The 19,401-nt window shown below is 40.5% G+C and overlaps 2 protein-coding genes across 2 annotated transcripts; both read right to left on the bottom strand.

Annotated features, from left to right (window-relative positions):
- Positions 1-1,497: 1,497 nt before the first annotated feature.
- On the bottom strand, positions 1,498-8,112 carry cnn2 (calponin 2). The gene is made up of 7 exons (XM_023267686.2): positions 7,883-8,112; positions 5,410-5,531; positions 5,207-5,273; positions 4,670-4,807; positions 4,074-4,190; positions 3,109-3,255; positions 1,498-2,909 (listed from the first exon to the last, which is right to left on the bottom strand). The coding sequence occupies exons 1-7, from the start codon at positions 7,934-7,936 to the stop codon at positions 2,604-2,606; spliced, it is 951 nt and encodes a 316-aa protein (XP_023123454.1). The 5' UTR covers positions 7,937-8,112; the 3' UTR covers positions 1,498-2,603.
- Positions 8,113-13,274: 5,162 nt separating this feature from the next.
- crsp7 (cofactor required for Sp1 transcriptional activation, subunit 7) lies at positions 13,275-18,501 on the bottom strand. The gene is made up of 3 exons (XM_023267688.3): positions 18,176-18,501; positions 17,015-17,089; positions 13,275-16,930 (listed from the first exon to the last, which is right to left on the bottom strand). The coding sequence occupies exons 1-3, from the start codon at positions 18,245-18,247 to the stop codon at positions 15,221-15,223; spliced, it is 1,857 nt and encodes a 618-aa protein (XP_023123456.1). The 5' UTR covers positions 18,248-18,501; the 3' UTR covers positions 13,275-15,220.
- Positions 18,502-19,401: the final 900 nt, after the last annotated feature.

The following is a 19,401-nucleotide window of genomic DNA, read 5'->3' on the forward strand; positions in this document are numbered from 1 at the left end:
ATCTATTTTGCACAGATTGGTCCATTAGGACCAATGTGATTATTATAGAATGTCTATGCACCTTAGGTGGTTTGATAAACCTGTTTTCCTCCTACCTGTCAGTCACTTTTAATCACTTTAAATCACTGTGCCTTGAAATGTGCAAATATTGTTTATTGAATTTTAATTACATTTACTGTTCTATAGATTTTAAAATTAGAAGTGCTTTTAATTTGATTGCACAGCAAGTTACAGCTACTAACCTTCTTGTCCTGTCTTTTTGTTATTCATGTTGTTGTACGTAAGCTGCTAAATACTTGAATCTTCCTCGGGATTAATAAAGTATCTATCTATCTAAAGTAGAGGGAAATACTGATCTTGCACAGACTATTGTGTATGTAGAAAAACTGGTATGGTACAGTTTTAAAATGTACAAAATACTCCCAATTCACTGCTTTGGATGGTTGATATTGGATCAAAAAGAGATGTGACAGTTTTTTGGTAACCTGTAGTACGAGCCATACTCCCAATAACTGAGGGAACAGTGGACATACCTGCTACTGTACATGGTACCATTTTTTGAGGGAGGCTGTGGTGTCAACATTCTTTTAGAACCTTATTCATACAAATACACTTAACTGGCATTTCCATGTAGAATCACTAAGGCTGCGTTTACGTTACATTTTGGATTCCATATATAAGTGAATTAACACTTAGGCTTAAAAGAACCCAGTTACTGTTCAACTAATTTTAGTGATACTGCACATGGACGCACTCAGCTTTGTTGCATGTTTCATTGCATATGTCTGAAGGAGGATCTGCAGTAGTAAAGCTGCACAGTAATGATGTAGTAACAGTGCAAGTTATGGACAGATGCTGTTTCATAACCCTTCCTATCTTTTAACTCATCATCTCTGATCTAGTTTGTCATATCATGCACTGATGTGGGTGTGATATTTGTTGCAACAGTAAGGCAAATGAAGTAAATAACAAGACCAACAATGAATTCATTAATTCAATAATGAAATTCGTAGAATGTAAGCATCACCTACAAACCTCTCAGGAGCAAGCAGTGTCAACAAAAACACGTTTAAAACACTTTTAGAATTTAAAATAAAGGTTCATTCAGACCTTCTGACCTCATATCATTTGTCATTTTTCAGAGCGACTGAAGCGAACAGATGAGACGAAGTGCATTAAACTCCTTTAGGCATGAATTTGAAAGTCGTTGACCACACCGCCTCTTTGTGAATGTTAGACTGTTATCGTGTGATATATTACAATGCAAGTTTGGCCAATAAATAGTTAAAATAATGGTAAAAACCGATAATGAAACGGCCCAAATGATTGTTTGAATAGGGACCACAAGGCTTCACCAAAGCTGCTAAAAGAAGGTGAGTCTATAAAAGTGGGTTTTAAGAAGTGATTTAAAAGAATTTAGTGAATCAGCGAGCCTTATCTCCTCCTAAAAACATGTTAAAAATATCCTTCCATGTACAAACAAAAATCAACAATACATAATAATGAATATACGTTTATTATTACACTTTTCTCACAAAAATTCATTTTTTCCCCCCTTTTGGAATAAAGATTATTCCAGAGGGAAAAAAAGTATAGTCCAATACCAAATGTTACTCAGAGTCAAGATACAAAACAGCCCCCATTCAAATCACAAATATGCATAAATAATAATCTTAAATGATCAAATATAAATTGTATGATCGTTTTGCATCACAACCAATATTTAAGAATGATTCACTGCAACATTATTCACTGACAAAAAAAAAAAAAAGATCCAGTATTCTTGCTTGGAATGTTCAAAACTTAACTTGAGTATTATTTTATCCACTCCCCTCCTCCACTGTCCTCGTCCAAAGAAAACAAACCTTTCTCCAGTTGGACTGCTTATGCAAACAAAGGAAACATTTCCTCCATTAAAGAATGAAGGGAAAAAAAGAGAGAAAAGAGTGAAGAATAATGCTGCACAAATGTATTTTGTTCCCTCGTCTGTCTGAACATGATAAAGTGTGACCGTGTATAATGACCAATACTGAAGGGATGTAGAGGATACTGAACTCAGAACAAATACACAGAAATCTACATTCACAGGAATGATGAGACAGCAAATACAGAAACATAACTGGGGGTATTTTTCTAGTCAAAATAACACGTTTTCTAAAAACCATTTTAAAAAAAAAAATCCCTAAGGCTTCACTTAGTTTATTTTTGCCCTTAGAGATACCTGGGCATCTCCCTTAACGCAACTAGAGTTCTCAAAAACCAGTGGTGGATAAAAAACAAAACAGAATAGTGGGGCTTTGGCACATTAAAAAAAATTCCCTGGGATAGACAACTAGCTGAGCCAGACGACTGGCTTCTGTGGTCACATTAAATATTAAAGAAAAAAAAAATCACAGAAATACAGTTCATCATGATATGTGTAACAATGGTTTTGCACAGATAGGGGTAAGAAAACAAATTTCATACAAAAAAAAAAAAAAAAAAGGATATGACCTAAAAAAAAAGGTGCAACATCCTATAGATATAAAAATAAGCCACCTGCCTGCTTTGAGGTTTTTCTTGCTGAACCTGCCACCTTTACACAATCTTCCTTTCCCTTCCTCTTAGTAATCTGTCCCGTCCTCTTGGTACACCTGCTCCTCTTCCTGGTAACCTTGGTAACCCTCGTCTTGGTAGTCTGGGATGTAGTCGCGGACGCCGCCTGCCCCGTTGGGCTCGGCTGCGACCTCGCCGGCTTTAGGACAGTACTTGGCATCGTAGATCTGCCGTGACAAGCCGAAGTTCTGCCCGCTCTGGTTGGCTCCTTGGCAGTACCCCATCTGTAGAGACATGGTGCTGTTGTCGCACTTTTCCGTGCCCAGCTTGGTGTCGTAAATGTGACGCCTTGTCCCCGGACACGTCATCCCCGCCTGTACCAGGAGAGGAACAAGACGGCAACAAACAGATTTATTTCACAGGAGTTTACAGCTTTCTACAAGACTAAACATGACACTAGTTTACAGCAGTGGTAGGGCGGGAATTAGAGATGGTCTGTGTGCCCTGGGGCTTATTTTCCACTGCAGGCCTATAATACGGAGTTTATGAGGAGTTTTAAATCTGTTGCAGTACCTGACTCGCCCCCTTGTTGGTTCCCATTTGCAGACTGATGGTTGTGTTGTCCATGGGGGGCTGGACTTGACTTTTGGGGTCATATAAGTGCCTCCTGGTGCCGTATGCATTCATACCTTTCTGACTGGCACACTTGTTGGTCCCCATCTAAACACAGAAAATCTAAATAAATCATTCATGTGCAATAAGTCAAGATAGCAGACCTACAAAACAAAACAGCGCATCAATAGTAAACCATTGCATAACATCACTGCATTTTTTTATCTGATTCAAAAGGAGCGATAAACCAATTACGGGTGCAATGAAATCCTTACTTTGCTTTGCACTGTGAATATAAAAACATGGACCTTGTTTGTACAATAACAACGCTAAGGAAACTGATTTGCAGTTTCAGTCAGCTGTCTGCTGTGGCTCCACCACACTCCAGTGACGCTGCAAACAGTAAGTTGTATTGCAAGTTTTCTCACTGTTTAGGTAGCCCGCATATCTGCAGGAGATCTTTCCTGCCGACGGAAACAAAAACAAAACTGCGGGGCTTAAGAGGCAGCGAGAACAATGAGCACCTCTTATACACAAATATGCCACGCTCGACATGAGATCATGACAAAGTCGGCTTTCGCAATAGTTTCGCCACATGCAGTGAGATCAGCAGCTGTCAAAACCAACCAACAGCAAGCCATCACTGATATTGCGTATTGCTATATTTACTTATAAGATTCCTTTATTGACAACCTGGGAAATTTTGTTTATTCTCTCTCCCACAGCCCTGAGTGTCACTGTAGGAACTACTCCAACAGAAACTTATCACTCTTGTGAAATGCTGACTCTGCTGGCTATTTAATTAAAAAAAAAACAAACAAAGAAAACAGATGAAATTAAAGATTCTGACAGCTAAAGAGATTTTAGTGTAAAAAGTACGATGATTGAAAATACTGCTGAGGAAAATAAACAAATTAAAACTACACCTGTAGGCCAATGACACACTGTCCAGCCTTCATCTTCTCCTCATCAAACATCCTCTCCTGCTTGTCAGCATACTTCACCCCGATGTCCACCCGTGACTGGCAGCCCTTGGTCTTGGCCTGAGAGAAAAGACAGCTTTTTAAAGTGGACATACAAAAATTCAAACCACTGACCTCAATTATGACAAAAACCTTGTGACAAACGATAAAGAAGCTCACAGTAGCAGTCTGATTGTATTCGATTCATTTTGATATGCATTAATATCAAACCCCTGGCGTTTACACACTTATGTTTACTTCTGCATGCATACACACTGCACACAAACACGCACCTTTTATTCACATTTTCTGCTTTTATGCTGATATTTCTATTCGTTATTGCTAGGACATATTTTGTTACTATTAGTTGGTGCACATTTTTATTGCAATCATTATTTTTTTTGAATGTTCATCATAGATTTATGTCATTTTTATTAGTATTTCTTCATGTTATTTCAGTGAAGGCTTCATATGAGCCCACTAGTTTCTCCGCCTCGCCCTGCACTGTGTTTTATTTGCCATCGCTGCCATTTTGTTAAGCTGTGCAAACAAAGACTCACCATGCTGGCGAGGGCGAGCAGCGTTGTCTGGACCTGCGTCATGTTGCCGTTCTCAAACAGGTCGTTGGCTTCGAAGATGTCGTGGGGTTTCAGACCGTACGCCGAGATGGCTTTGATGAAGTTGGTCAGGTTCTCCAGCTGCAACCACACCAATTCAAACACCATCAGCAACAGTGTTTACGCAGGATTTATATTGAGACGTGTACTATCACTTGTCTGTTTGCGTATCAGCTTCGGGCTACACCTTAATAAGAAACCAGTTTTAGAAGAAGAAAAAAAAAAAGCACGAAGGAGTTCATGTAATAGCAAGAGAAGCTTCAACACTGCCATCATGCAAGTCTAACCATGACGTAGCATGATTCAGCGCACCGACATCCTGAGGAGTAAACAACTCTGAGAGCACAATAGAGCAGCACAGGGAGGCAAGTCTGTAGCTGCATGCAACACTAGTCATCATCGGTGTCGATGAGCAGCTTCTACAGAAAGACAAAGTTTGCCACACCCTCGGCTGGTTGAAAAAGCACGTCATCAGCTCACCTGGTGCCAGTTCAGCGCCGACTGGTTCACCTTTTTCACAGAGCCTGGCTGAAGTGTGTTAATGAGGCTGTGACATAAAAGAAAAGAGAAGAAAGTAAGTGTCCAAATCGTTGCATATATATATATATATATATATTAAAAGCAGATGATGGAGCCTCTTGTGGTTCGGTGTTCGTTGGACTCTGATGTGGTCTCTTGCTTACTTGCACAGGATGACACCATTTTTCAGGCCTTTCTGGAAGTCGGGGCCGATGGAAGAACCGGTGATGTCTTCGATCCAGATCCTGAGCTCCTCTTCCTTCTGAACGTCATACTTCTGCGCAATCTGGTTTGAAAAATAGAAGAGGTAGAGGGTCACATTCATACTGAGGTATTAAAGCTTTTCATTGTTAGCAGATGGCATGATGTCTGTCCCAAGTGACATCCCACTCAAACACACAACAGATATATCTTCTCGATGCTGAAGAGCTGTTGATAATCATACCGAGCTGATTTGTCCTCCAACATTAATCATGACTGCACACAATCATTTTTCACGGTCGTCCCCGAGTTTCAACTTTGCCACAGTACAGCAGGCTGTGTCTACAGAGGCGGTTTTGTCTTATTCTGTGCTCATAAATAAGAAAAGATGACATCAACATGACCCAAGAAGCACACATGCACGCGCACACGCACGGACATCCTGTTTGGTAAACTGCTAAATTCTCCCCAGAAACACAGGAAGGCAGTTGCTGAAAAGGGGAGGGGAGGGCGAGTTTTAAGAGGCTTAACATGGCACAAAGGCGAACTTTCTAGTGACTGTTACTCTGTTGAGGTGTTAGTCTGATTTATGAGCTCCTCTGATTGACGGCGCAAGCAAGAGAAACGTGCTCTGCTGGCTCTGTAATAGGCCATTCAGGAGGAGAGTCGTGGTCACGTAAACAACGGTTAGGCCTGTTGTGGGGAGAAACTAGAAACCAGAAACCAGAGAAAAGTGACCAAAAGCGAAACAGGCAAACATTTCTTCTCCTCCTAGTAAAGGATAAGGTGTTGAATGAGCTGCGTGCAAACTCACATCCAGCTAACAATGTCTCTCTGTCCCGAGGGCAATGAGAAACTCAACCGCAGAGTAACCTACAATATAGACAGAGGTCGGCTGTGCTCGGCTCACAGCTGGTTGCACTCTGGAGGAATGTCCGTCTTCTAATTACGTTTTCTTCATTTAGTTGTCCACATATTAAAAACAACGCCGGCTATTTTAATTGCCCGCAAACAATCCAAGAGATGTAATTTGCAACGACAAGCTGAACTCAAGGAATTTACCCCACAGCGCTGGGATAAAAGAGCTGAATGAAGCAGGGAGGGCTCAGGGCCGAGCGTGTTGATCCGATGAATGAATGTCACTGCAGCAGCTCAACACGGAGTTCAGGCTCTAAACGTCCACAGTATACAGATTTTCTACATTCATTAGTTTCAGGAAAAGGTAAATGTGAAGGTGTAGGTGGAGTTTAAACCCCTAAATGCCTCACATTTCACAGAGAGGGCAGGAAATACCACTCAAGTGAGCATCACTACGGCTGCCTGATTCAAGGACATCAGCAGCAGCAGACGTAGGAATCTACATGCTTTCTTTACATCAGGCACAAGTTGTTCTTTGGAGATTTGAGGAGAGGACGTGACCCTTTCTCTACCATACAAGGGCACAAGCCAAGGAATCCAGGTGGAAAAATAAATCAGCTGAAGGAGACTTCAAAAGGACCTCTAAACTACAGTGGGGAACAAAGTCAGAAGTAAAACAGATGAGCAAGACGGGTCTGATCGTACTAAAGAATGCATAATGATACGATATCATACGTACAGGAGGGAAAGTTCAAGGTTGTGTGATTGCGTGGTTGAGGAGATGAATCTGTGGCATCAGCCCCTGGTATTTTAAATGGATCAGGATGTGCAGAGATGTGTGCAGACAGGCCCAAATAAACAAGGTGCTCATCAAGGCAGCAAAAAAAGTTACACATTACCAGAGTGGGGTCACTGTGAGAGGTGTTTGATTGATCTCAGTCAACAAAGAATCTTTTTTTTCTCTAACAGGACAGGATGGTCAGATGGTTTCGTTCCTGCAGTGATTAACTGAAATGGAGCGAAAAAGCAGCTCGACTTTTTACCACAAGGGCGGAAACTGTTGAAGGAAGAGTTAAAGAAGCAATGAAAAGACGCAGGGAAAGAGCAGAATGGCATCCAATCCAGGGGCTAATAGGTGAATTACATTATGTGTTAATGCGGGTCACAACCAGCAGCAGCAGCACAGGGGGAAGAAAGAAAGCGCTGCAAACGGGGATAACAAATTTGCCACAACGACATACTTCTTTGCCAAGAGGGACAACGCCCATAGTGTGTTTTAACTTAGCCTCCTGTACGGGGAACTTAAAAAAAAAAAAGCTAAATTCAGCTTCGAAGTGTAAAACTACAGGCTGGATATACACTTTGCAGACTATTCACGCTCAGTTAAAGTTTAATTAAGTTTTTATTTCGCCTTTAAATACACTTTTATCCCTCTATTAATACTACCTTTCCATTAATACTTTCGAACCTGGGCACGTTTGTCAAAATGGACGCCAGGTGACTCCGACACTTGAACGCAACGACGGGAGGAAAAGTTCAACGGTTTATATGATTTAATTGAAGAATATGAACACATACCTTGTTTTTGACCTCCGCGGATAATCCGTAAGCAGGACCTCTGACAAAAGCCATTGTCAAAGAGCTGAGAGTTTTCTACTTTGGTTAAAAAAAATGCTTTAAAAAAAAGAGGATAAAGATACAGGCGTGAGAATTAAAACTGCGCTAAATTATCTTCGACTTTCTCTTCCAATGAGACCTCGCAGCGGGCTAAATACTTCCTTTCTCTTCTACGGCCGCCAATTAGAGCGCTCCCACGATCTTTACCGAAGAGTGCCGAGTCCAGAGTCAAGATGGTTCCCTGCTGCTGCTCCACCGCCTCTTATAGCAGGAAGGCTGGGGGCAAAAAAAAAATCACTGTACGTCATGAATATTCAACATATCCGCAGGTTGTAAAGCGTGATTGTGCTCCCACTACATGTGCACCTCATTACATCATTCAAAAAGGGAAAACTGATGGATTTTGAAGCCGTATTTTCAAGTTTATTTGCATCTACAGCTGCTTTTATATGACTCAAACGATCAAACTATATGTCTCTGCTGGCAGCAAATGTGTGTCTTTGTGAAATTTTAACTGAATAAACAAGATAAAAAGAAATGTTTTTAGTCTATAGCATAATCAGGTGTGATATTTAGATAAATTAGAGGCAATAATAGATCATTCCCCCCCATGTTAGCCTAGTTTAGGCCAGGATTAGTATGATTTATAGAAGCACAACAAATAAGTTGTCATGTGAGTTATAATCTTTGAAACATAAGCCAAAAATAAAATCAGTTATCTTCATGTATTGTTAATATTTCACTTTTTAACAGGTGAAAAGCTGCATTATATGAGACCCATTGGTCCTTTAAAGCTATTCCAACCACTAATAAAAAGCACTGGGTATGTTCTAAAGTAGGTCACGGAACAGGTAGGGTTGATTACAATTGCTCTCATCGACTGCAATCGGTTGTTGGCACACAAGCTCTGAAGATGTATTTTGATTTGCAACCCTGTGACTCAGATGAGGTCATAAACCCTGTCTTAAATGAGTTTTATGTCTGTTGTTGTTTATTCTGCATCACTTTAGGGATTTTGGCAACAAGTAGTATGTTACCTACTACAATTTTTGATCATAGACAATTTTTTTTAGTATTTTAGACCTCACATCAGCCTCCAAAGTTAAAGATAAAAAAGTAGGGGGGTTGTATTTCTTTCTGATAATCTTATTTTTGGCACTGTGGACACCTTCATGTTGAGAAATAAAAGGCTGTAACTAAAAACATGACTGCATAAATAGAATAAGATAAATCATTTAGTACAATAGCACAAGCTGTACAGCAGACAGAAGTCCAGGTGCAGCAGGCAGGATGTGGTTGTCCAGGAGGTGAAAGTGATGTAAGTGATTCTGCAGAGGTGTAGTGCATGTTTTTGGCACGCCAGGGGAGCGGTGGTGATACTGACGCAACAAATGGCCTGACCAACTGAGAATCCAAGCGTGAATTTACTGCTCAGGACATTTACACCCACACGAAATGCGTCCGAACAACTTGGTTTTTAAGGTGCTGTAACCTCAGGATGTGTGCAATGCCGGCTGCATTCTTGTGAACAGATATGTAATGTTTTAAATGTGCATGTTTACAGCATCATCCATCTCTCATTATTAGCAATAGTTTGTCATAAGTTTGTTTACTTATATGTGTCATATTAGGCTCTTATTATTAGAAATGCCCAAATCAGTGAATACAGCAAGATTATTATACTTGATTTGCCAAATAGTATGTGAGCGTCACACTAAGTTGTACACATATAGACCCTTTATTTAACCAGGAAGTCCTTTCAGAAAAAAATTTCTTTTTCTAGGGAAACCTGGTCAAGAAGGCACGCAAGCAACAATCGACTATGGATGAATGATTGAAGCTACACAAAACAATCTAATTCAGGAATAGCAGTTACCCTATTTAGTTCCATAACTTCTGATCAGAGCTTTAAACCTTTAGCAAAGAGACATCATTAACCCTGTAAAACCCACTGTTGCAGAAATACATCAGTTTTATTTTTTAAATATTATATATATATATATATATATATATATATATATATATATATATATATATATATCTTTTTTGCTTGTTTTCTTCTATATTTGGGTTTATATATTGACATTATTATTATTTTATTTAGAATTTTTAGCTTTGTTTTACTTTTTTGCTATTTTTTTCTATATTTGGGTGTGTGTGTGTGTGTGTGTGTGTGTGTGTGTGTGTGTGTGTGTGTGTGTGTGTGTGTTTTGCATATTTTATTTATTTTTATGCTCATTTTTTTCCTATATTTGGGTCTTACAGGGTTAAACTGAAGCATATTCCATAATTGTTGAGCACAACAGGAGAAGGCTGGTTTAGAGAAAATCCTCCACATTCTGCAGAGCAATGAAGTGTATCAGAAAATGACACAAAAACAAAGGGAGTATTGTTTTGCATTTAAATGTATACCAGTGCTGCTGTCTTGCTCTGATTCATGAAGAAATTAGATCATAAAATGCTGCAATATGCACGATCATATTGTTGAAGAGTAGAGGCAGCACTGTACACAAGTTTTTCTGACTGTTAAAATAAGCCAGACACTGTTGTGACCATAAAAAAACCTCACATTAACCTGAGACAGACAGCCTGTAAAACAGACTTTACAAGCCTACACGTACAGTCTGCTACTCAAACATAGAAACGACCACAGGAAACAGAGGCAGGATTGCTCTTGGTCACTCCGCTCCTCTTCGTTAATCGATCCCAGGCTCCACCTTTCCCACTTCTCTTCCTCAGGTCGCGATTTATATCAAAAAGTCCTTATATGGAAGGAAACTTCCCAAATTCCTGGTGGGTGGGTGGGAGCGATCCTCTGGTCCCACCCTGCATACCAGACGAGCAGCGGACGAGACGAATTGTCGCACTTTTTTGAGTCACAGTCGAGAGGTGGGGGAAAAAAGTTTTTAAAAGGAGTGAACAAAGTACGGCGAGCTACTGTGGTGATGTAATGTCTTTAGATAACAGGAGCTGCTCCTGGCATGCGGAATGTTGCGCAATGCGACTGTAAAGACAGAAGATTTTCACACTTTAATGCCACAGTGTCTAATTAGCTGAGCTGGAAAGACTAACTGGGGTTTCTGTTCCAGCCAAAGGGCCTTATTCTTTCTCTTCCTGTGAATGTGCCACACAACAGTTCTAGGGTATCTAACTTTTTCTGGACACCAAAGACTGAAAAACTGCCTTAAAATGGCAGGTTTTACACTGAAGAGCAGAAAAGACCAGATGTAGAAGACCTAAAAAAGAAGTACCACGGTGTAGAAATACTCAACTTAGAGTTAAATCAGCATAAAATGTAAGTAATGTACTCTAAAACGTAATTCAGGAAACCTACAATCTTTTTTCTAATCTAAAAAAACCCACTCTAATCAATTCATTTTGATAATTTGATGAGTAACTATACCAACTTAATATTGTGTGTATTTGACACTGAACTTTCTGTGTTTAATGATTTAAAGTTTAAATCACTGTAAATTAAAGCTATAAGCTTGATAATTTAAGTCTTCTAGACCTTGAGTTCCAGATTCGGGGTGAATAAAACTGAAAATTTGTGCTTGTGCTTCAAAATATTTTAAACACAACTGATTGATTTGAGTGAACTCAGTATATTTTGTTGGTTGAACATAATTTCATTAGAAGTTGTCGTAAGTCAAAAAACTGATGCAAATTGTTGAGTAAATCTTTTCTTTGAGCCCAAACATTTGTTTTTAGGGTTTATATTATCAGATTATCATTCATGTAATTATCTGGTCATCACTTTAATTTTGAAGCTGTTTTATACAGTTGTGGTATTAAATCATATTTAATTATTGATCTCCAAGGTCACTAAAGTTATCAAAAAAATAATAATCTCATGGAGTGAAAAGTAGAATATTTCCCTGTGCATGTAAAGTCAAAGTCTAAAGTGGCAGCAAATGGGAAAACTCAAGATTACCTTTAAGTTCTACTTTTCATCACTGATGGGGGATCTTTGTTATGGTAAAAGTGTTAAAATGTTCCAGCCTGAGTACCATCATTAGTCAGACTATTATTTACATTTTTTGGGGCCTTTTGGCAGCTTTATTTGACAGTCACAGTGAGAGGAAGACAGGAAAGTGGAGAGAAGAATGGGGAACTGACCTGCCCAGTCATACTATTATTTGACAAACACAGTGAATGTAACATTATTGATTGACATGAGCTCACTGTGACACATAACCAGCCGTTTTGTCAGATCGGCAGTAAGCTAGTTACAGAACGTCGGCCTGTTGGTGAAGATGACTGTTCAGGCTGAGGTTAGGGACTTCCACAGTAAAAATGATAGTGTTGTGCGTCATTATGAGCAAAGATGTGTGAAGTTCGGGTTAGGCTTTGTCTGACACATTACAGAATGAAATCAAACAACTCACAGCTGCATCTTTTGCAAAGTTCTGGTCAATTCGAGACGAAATGATAAATCAGTTTATTGATTTAAAGCTATTTGGATGATTGATTTGACTCGCAAAGCTAAACCCAGACTCTCAGATGGGATTTTCTTGGTCATAAATCAGCCAGGCTCAAGCCGTTTTAGGTGAATCAGCACACTTTCAACCTCACTGAATGTTGCTAAAAGTTGCTCCAACTTTGAATCCTTCTAACCTGACAAGTAAAAACCTCACCAAGTAGCCATGACCTAAGCTCAGGTGTATCTGCTCGGAGCCTGAGCTCCTGTCTGGTCACGAACACAGCAGCTGCATTTCTGGGTTTGTGTGGCAGATGTTTACGTCATACAGGTGTGCAGCGGGATGATTCAGAGTCTGAGGGTAAATACACCTGAGGGGAGGGGAGTTACTCATGCCGATATCTACGATGCAGTTACGTCATCTCACTGAGTCATGCAGGGAGTGACGTAGTCATGACAATCCTTTAGCCTATCAGACATGTAGTAACCGACATGCAATCTAACAAAATATCACTGTGGAGACCATTTTTACTGTGGAGGTTGACAGCTTCAGGCTTCCACTGATACAGGACAATATAGTCTGTGCTTCTTTTTTTAAATAGAGATCCTTATATTATTCGTGGGTGTATAGATATATTAATCATCTGATCAATTAATTCCCACTGGACTGAAATTACTCTCAGCATCCAAATCTTACATCACATACTGATGCAAACAAAGGAGTCAAATGGACAATGTGCACCCCCGCATGGACAAACTGGGTAAGTACAACAAATTCCAGCATGGTTCAACTTCTACAGTGAAGCTCCAATTGAAAGGCAAAAAAAAATCTACAAAGCTCAAAAATGATTTCAAAAGTGTGACATGCAAACAACTTTTTAGATTGTAAAATTTATTGGCACCGCAAAAGACCCACGAGTCAGTCGGCCGAGCTCAAGATTTAGATCATTTTATTTTTCAAACAATTGAGAATGTTAAACACTGAACAAATAAAGATGCCCCAGTCAAAACTCCAGAAAAACAGATTCTTATCAACCAGTTGTAGCACTTTCCTTTATTGCCAGCTGTGTTGTGTTTGTGCAGTTTCTCATTGTCTGCAGCTTCACCCTCGCTCAATCCATGTGTACAAAAAGAGTCAACAGAAAACGGTGCATATACCAGCGTCATATTGATCACGGGATTTGGACTTGTCGCATATAAACCCGGCTCCAAATTGGTGCGTTTTGTGCGGAAGCAAATCCAGATTTACCGTTTACCAAGGCACATTGGTAGGGATGAATGACTGAAAGGATGAATGGACAGAGAGGCTGAGCAGAAGCCGGTCTTAATTTAAATCATGTGAGAAAAATGGTAGTGACCAATGAGCAGTAAGGGAAACCAAACTTAAGTATTAGTTGTTTGTCACATGGAAAATGCCAAGAATACTTCATGCCCACAGCTTTTTTTTTTTTTTTTTTAAATATCTCCTTTTTATGTTTACTGAATTTAAAAACGGAAGCAAAAGAAATGTTGCCTCATCCAAACTGTGTTCTAAACTCTTGAAAGCAGCTGTAAAAACTGAAAATGTGTCTGAAACTGAGGAAACTATGGGCGCATAACTTGGGTAAGTTGTGGGAGCATCAGTCACTATTCACACTTGAATTTAATCAGTGATGAAACGACCAAGGAGTTGTCAACTTATGTACAAGTGCATGAGAGATCACAATCCTGTACATTCACTAAGGCTTTTTAACTCAGAAAAATACTGTCAAAGAACTTCCGAAGGCAAACAATATCTAAAGGAATGGAAATAAAGTGAGTTACAGCACTAAAATACTTCCTTGCTTTTGTCTCTTGAATGCAATCATTGAGCAACGCCATCTGACATTTTTCATTATTTGAAAGGGAAAAAGTGGATGGACAGATGTTGCTCACTGTATTAAAATGTAAATTAGCACCACGCTATTCTGATGGAACCATTTGAAATGAAGTTAATTTTCAGAACTCGAGTGTTGGACATTTAGGAGCTGTGTGAAGAGATGGAGAAAGTGGGTGAAGGGTGGAGTCTGGAATGTTAACAACCAAATGCAGTGGCCAATCCTAAAGAAGGACCATGCAAACATTTGTATGCCCCCTTTAACAATGACGATTAGGCTGACAACACTGTGATGCAAACAGAAAAAAAAGAAGAATCTGTAGGGTTTTTTTTCGAACATCTGCTCTGATTAACATCCCATAAATGAACTGGTCAAAATAAATAGATGTATACATGATAAGAAATGTATAATTTACTCTTTATATCTCACATAAAGCTTCTTGTAACTGCCAAAGATGTTCCAGTATTTCATAATCTGGACGCGTTCGGCTCTAACTGTGCTAGATGAACTCTATCAACACCTTTTCTGGGCACCAACATGGTGGTCTGGACAGGACAGCTAAACCCCAGCCTTCCCTCAAATTTAGCCCTACATTGTAAAAACTAGAAGATAAAAAGGGAACCAGTATTACCCCAGTGTGCCTGACATTGGGATACAACACTGAACATTCATACTGCAACACCATTTCAGGATGTCTGGAATAATTCTGTGCTCCCTTTTGCCGTTTAGATAGCAGCAGTACTCTGCAACACGGGCCTCATCATTCCTGTGGCTTTCAGTTTGAAAAATAAAACAGAAACAGCCCTTAATATTACAAACTCAACTATTCATTTAATCTTTATGCTTTTTATACCAAAATCTTAATAGATTATCACAGAAAATGGAAGAGGTGTGGGTAGGGGGGTTTAGCAGGCCTGTTATTTTTTTTGCCAAACTCACAGTGGACAAACAAAATCACAAAGTATCTCATCTCTGTGGGGAGACAAAAGAAAGGAGTGGAAAAGAACAACCTTCCCAAACCCCTCAGTCTAAGCAAACATATGGCAGGATGTTCAATTTGCTTTCATCACCATGAGGGTCCAGTGATATGCACTCTGTCCAATCATACCAGGTACCCTTGGTGTCGTAACAACCGTTCACCCCCACCCAGTGCTGCGTGTGTATCCTGTCCAGGTCGTCATCCGTCACCTCCCGGCTCACACCTGGTAAATCCCCTACTGAGCTGTCAGTCTGCAGAACATGCGTCTTCCTTGACTCCTTAATCTCCTGTTCTTCCCTTTTCAGATATTCTGACATGAAAAAGTGTGCACTAGGGGCCTGAACCCCCGAGGAGGTGAGCACATTGCTCTGAAGGTTCAAATAGGACTGGATGATTTCATTTCTAGACAGCTCCTTCCAATTTGTTTGGTGAAAGGGGTTGGGACTGGGACCAGGGGTTGGTGCTGAGGGTGGGGCTGGGGTTGAGGTCGGGATTGGGATTTGGACAGCTGGTTGATGTACAGTGCTTTCAGTTCTCTGCCTGGTCTCAGCAGGGTCAGGAGTGGGGGCTTCCTCTGTTTGAGAATGTTCTTTATGCACAAGAGGTTTGATCTGACCTGTGACAGGGTCAAATGTTAATCTACGTTCTTTTAACCGTACAGGCTTAGTGGTGTCCTCTATTTTCTGGCCATCTAAGTTGACAGAGTAGTCTCTAGATCTGTACTTCCTCCTTTTATGCTCCGAGTTGGGTACCGTTGTCCCGTCTGTATCATCAGACACAGCCATGGCTTCCTCAGATGTTGGTCTGTGGAGTTCTAAGGTCTGTTGTGGGAGAGAGCGGGAAGGGGAGACTGACGGGGATTCCAGTGTTGCAGATACGTCTGGTGGTGAGTAATGAGACGGGACTTCTGACAAAGTAGCCCAGTGCATTGAAGACCTATGAGAAGAATGTGGCAGCTTATCAGCGTAAAAGGCTTGGCTTGGAGAAGATACAGGCTGGGAAAAAGACAAGGGAGAGTCTCTGGAGGAAGGGCTTGGGATTGGAGTTCCTTTCGGTGCATATGCTGAAGAGCGCTTGGTCATTGTGTCTTGCTTCAGGCTTCTTGGACTGCTAGTGAGGCCGCGTGGACTTTTGGCTTGATAACAGCCCCCTCCTCCTTCATCCAGTCTGGCCTGTTGCTGTATGACAGCAACTTTGATCAAAGAGGAAGTGCTAGGTGGTTTGGCAACTCCAGGAGAGCTGGGGCGAGGCTTGACAGCGTTAACTGGAATTCTGTTAACTTTATCATTATCAAGGTGCTCTAGTCGAGATCTGTCAGGAGACGGGACTACCTCCTGGTCAGGCAGCAGATCAGGACTGCCAACAATCCCATTGGTGGGTGGTGGTGAAACAGAGTTATCATATGAAGACATCTTGGGGATTTTTTCTGGTAAGTGCACTCCACTGTCCCTGTGCTCTGCCCGGCGCTTGCGGCTGCTTGATTTCTCAGCTTTTGGTGAATATGTGTTGTGAACATCATTTCTGATTTTGACCTCTGGGACACCTTTTCCTGGCAAGGAAATGTCAGGAGGAGAGGCCTCTGTTCTGCAGGGATGCGAACTGCCATTGGTAGACCCGGGGGCACTCGCAACCACAGCTGGTCCAGGTTCAATCAGCTTTCGCCAATTCCTTAAGAGTTTTTTAGCACGCTTAGCAAGATCTTCATCCTTGGTCTTTTTCCTTACATCATTGATCAGTTTTCCTAGTCGAGTTTCCTACATAAATAATATGTGTGAGAGTTAAAAACAAATTAAGCAGAATAACTACTACATCAGTAATGCACAGACAATACATCTTACCTCAAGTGCTTCTTTGGTGATAGGATACTTTTCAAGACAGGTAATTACTTCCAATACAGCCACCATATTGCATATCTACAAGGAGGAGAAACACAATTTAAATAACTTAACCTAGCATATAACTGGTAGTGGCTTTAAACTACCACTGCCACAAGCAATAACAGTGGAAGCCCTTCACAAATTGAGAACTACATTAACACTCTTGATATGCTGTAGGTACTGTCAGTGCCTGTTACACCCACGACTAACCAAGTCTCCTAAACTGATGATGTTCCAAATACCCCAGTGTGTGAAAAAACTCAGAGCTACTGAATCGTGCCTGCAACGTGTGTAAGGGGGCAAGTTAGCTTCCAAGTTAGCCTGAGACACATTAGCTTGCCCGTCTGCTTCAGAGCGACAGAACGACGTTGCAAAGTAAAGATGGCAAAGTGTCAACTCAAAAAACCTCCATCATTGCAAACGTTTCAACAAACGCGTAGCATTTGGGCAAAAACCGGGGGCGCAAATTCTAAACTTTAATGGAGCTTCTTACCCTGTCGACAAAGTCAATCAACGTTGAAGTATCGGTGGTCCTACCTGTGCTAGCTGATTTGGCTACCGCTAGCATTTAACTAACTTGAGAAGGAAGGGTCCGACTATTTCCTAAAACGTAGCTTTAGCCAGTCAAGCTAAGAGTTAGCAAGCTAGCTCACGTACTTTGTTTTCATAGAATTATTAGCTTCAGACGGTCTACCACGAAACCCTGGACACTTGGTAGGACGTACAAACAATTTATTAGTGAAATAACTGTCTTCCAGGTTAATGTGCGGATTATATCCCGTCATACTGTTGAAGGAACTAAACCGCTTTGGTGTAAGGGCCAGGTTAGCATCTAGCATGCTACATAAACCAGCTAGCGTTAACGCCAGATTACTGTATATAGGAGGCAATGCTAATGCTAAACTAGCTAACAAGCTGTCAACTGAAGAGTCCAGCGTCTCTGTGCCTCTCCGAGACATCGGACATGCCGGTGCCAACCCAAAACGTAAAACACACATTTTAATAAACACATTAAAACAGTAAAATGACAGCTGTTGGGAGAATTAGCATGTCGACTTTGCCGGAGTGCAAGTAAACAAGCTAACGTTAGCTAGGTAGCCTGCTAGCCTTGGCTCTACTCACATTACTCTGACTGTCGATGGCCTGCAGCAGCCGGTCCCTCATCTGCTGCGGGGTTGCTGAGACCGTTGTCATTGCCTGTTCGGTGCGATCCGGAGGATGGAGGGAGGAATCCTCCAAAATGAAAACCGGGTGACAATGATGACTCAAAAGCCGCTTCGGGAGCACGTCGGGCGTCCGAACAGCATATTTTCTGTCACCTGTAAGGTAGACAGCTCGGTTTATCTCACATGGAGTGGCAAACGACGCTGCTGTGTTGACCACTAGCTGCTGTCTGCTCGGCGCTCTCGCAACTCACTACCAGCTGCTGGATCTCTCAACGGCCTCCTGCTGCATGCTGGGATACCATGCATACGCCGTGACGTCTGCACGTAGCCGAGTAAACACCCTGCCGTAACGACACAGTTTACCTGCGGCTCCGGTCACTCACCTGTGGACACATAACACACTTACTACATACATAAAGTCTAAATAAAAGCACACCAGTGTTCCAGAGCGCCACGTAATGTTTAAAAAATCAGCTTGATGAATGTTTTTTTTAAATGTAGTTTCATGTAATTCATTAGTATCAGACCTATTTATCACTTTTATTGTGTGCCATTGCATTTTATTGTCCTATGTTTTATTACAATTTTTTCTTTTTTTATCTGCTTTTTTGTTAGAAGCACTTCGAGCTGCCAATATATAAATGTCTTGCTTTATTGCTGGATTAATAAAACTCTACTATAAAGCTTTTCAAGTTTGCCTATATATAGTATTTCAAGTAATTAAGTGGTACCAGACCTATTTGTGACTATTGTTACACTTGCATATTAACCTATATTATCTGTTTTATCATTATTATTACTCTCTCTCTCTGTCTGTGCGTGTACTTGATATATACTTGATGATGATCTTTTTAAGCTTGTGTATATTTAGTTATTTTTTAAAATTATTTTTTTATTGTCGTTTCATGTAATTTACTGGTACCAGACTTATGTCACTTTTCATACTCTTATGTTATGATTATTATTATTGTCCTATTTTTTTCCATTTTTTTAAACTCATTTTCAAAATGCATGAAAGATGCATTTATTTATTTATTTATTTGACAGGGACAGTGCACATTAATGAACATCTATTTAGACAGCAATGGATGTAAATATGCCAGATTATAGCAACAATGCTAATTTACATCCGCAGTCCCACGGCAAAACACAAAAAAAGAAAAAGACATAACAGTGATACAT

Source organism: Amphiprion ocellaris, chromosome 10 (genome assembly GCF_022539595.1).
Source record: "Amphiprion ocellaris isolate individual 3 ecotype Okinawa chromosome 10, ASM2253959v1, whole genome shotgun sequence".
Lineage (NCBI taxonomy): Eukaryota > Metazoa > Chordata > Actinopteri > Pomacentridae > Amphiprion > Amphiprion ocellaris.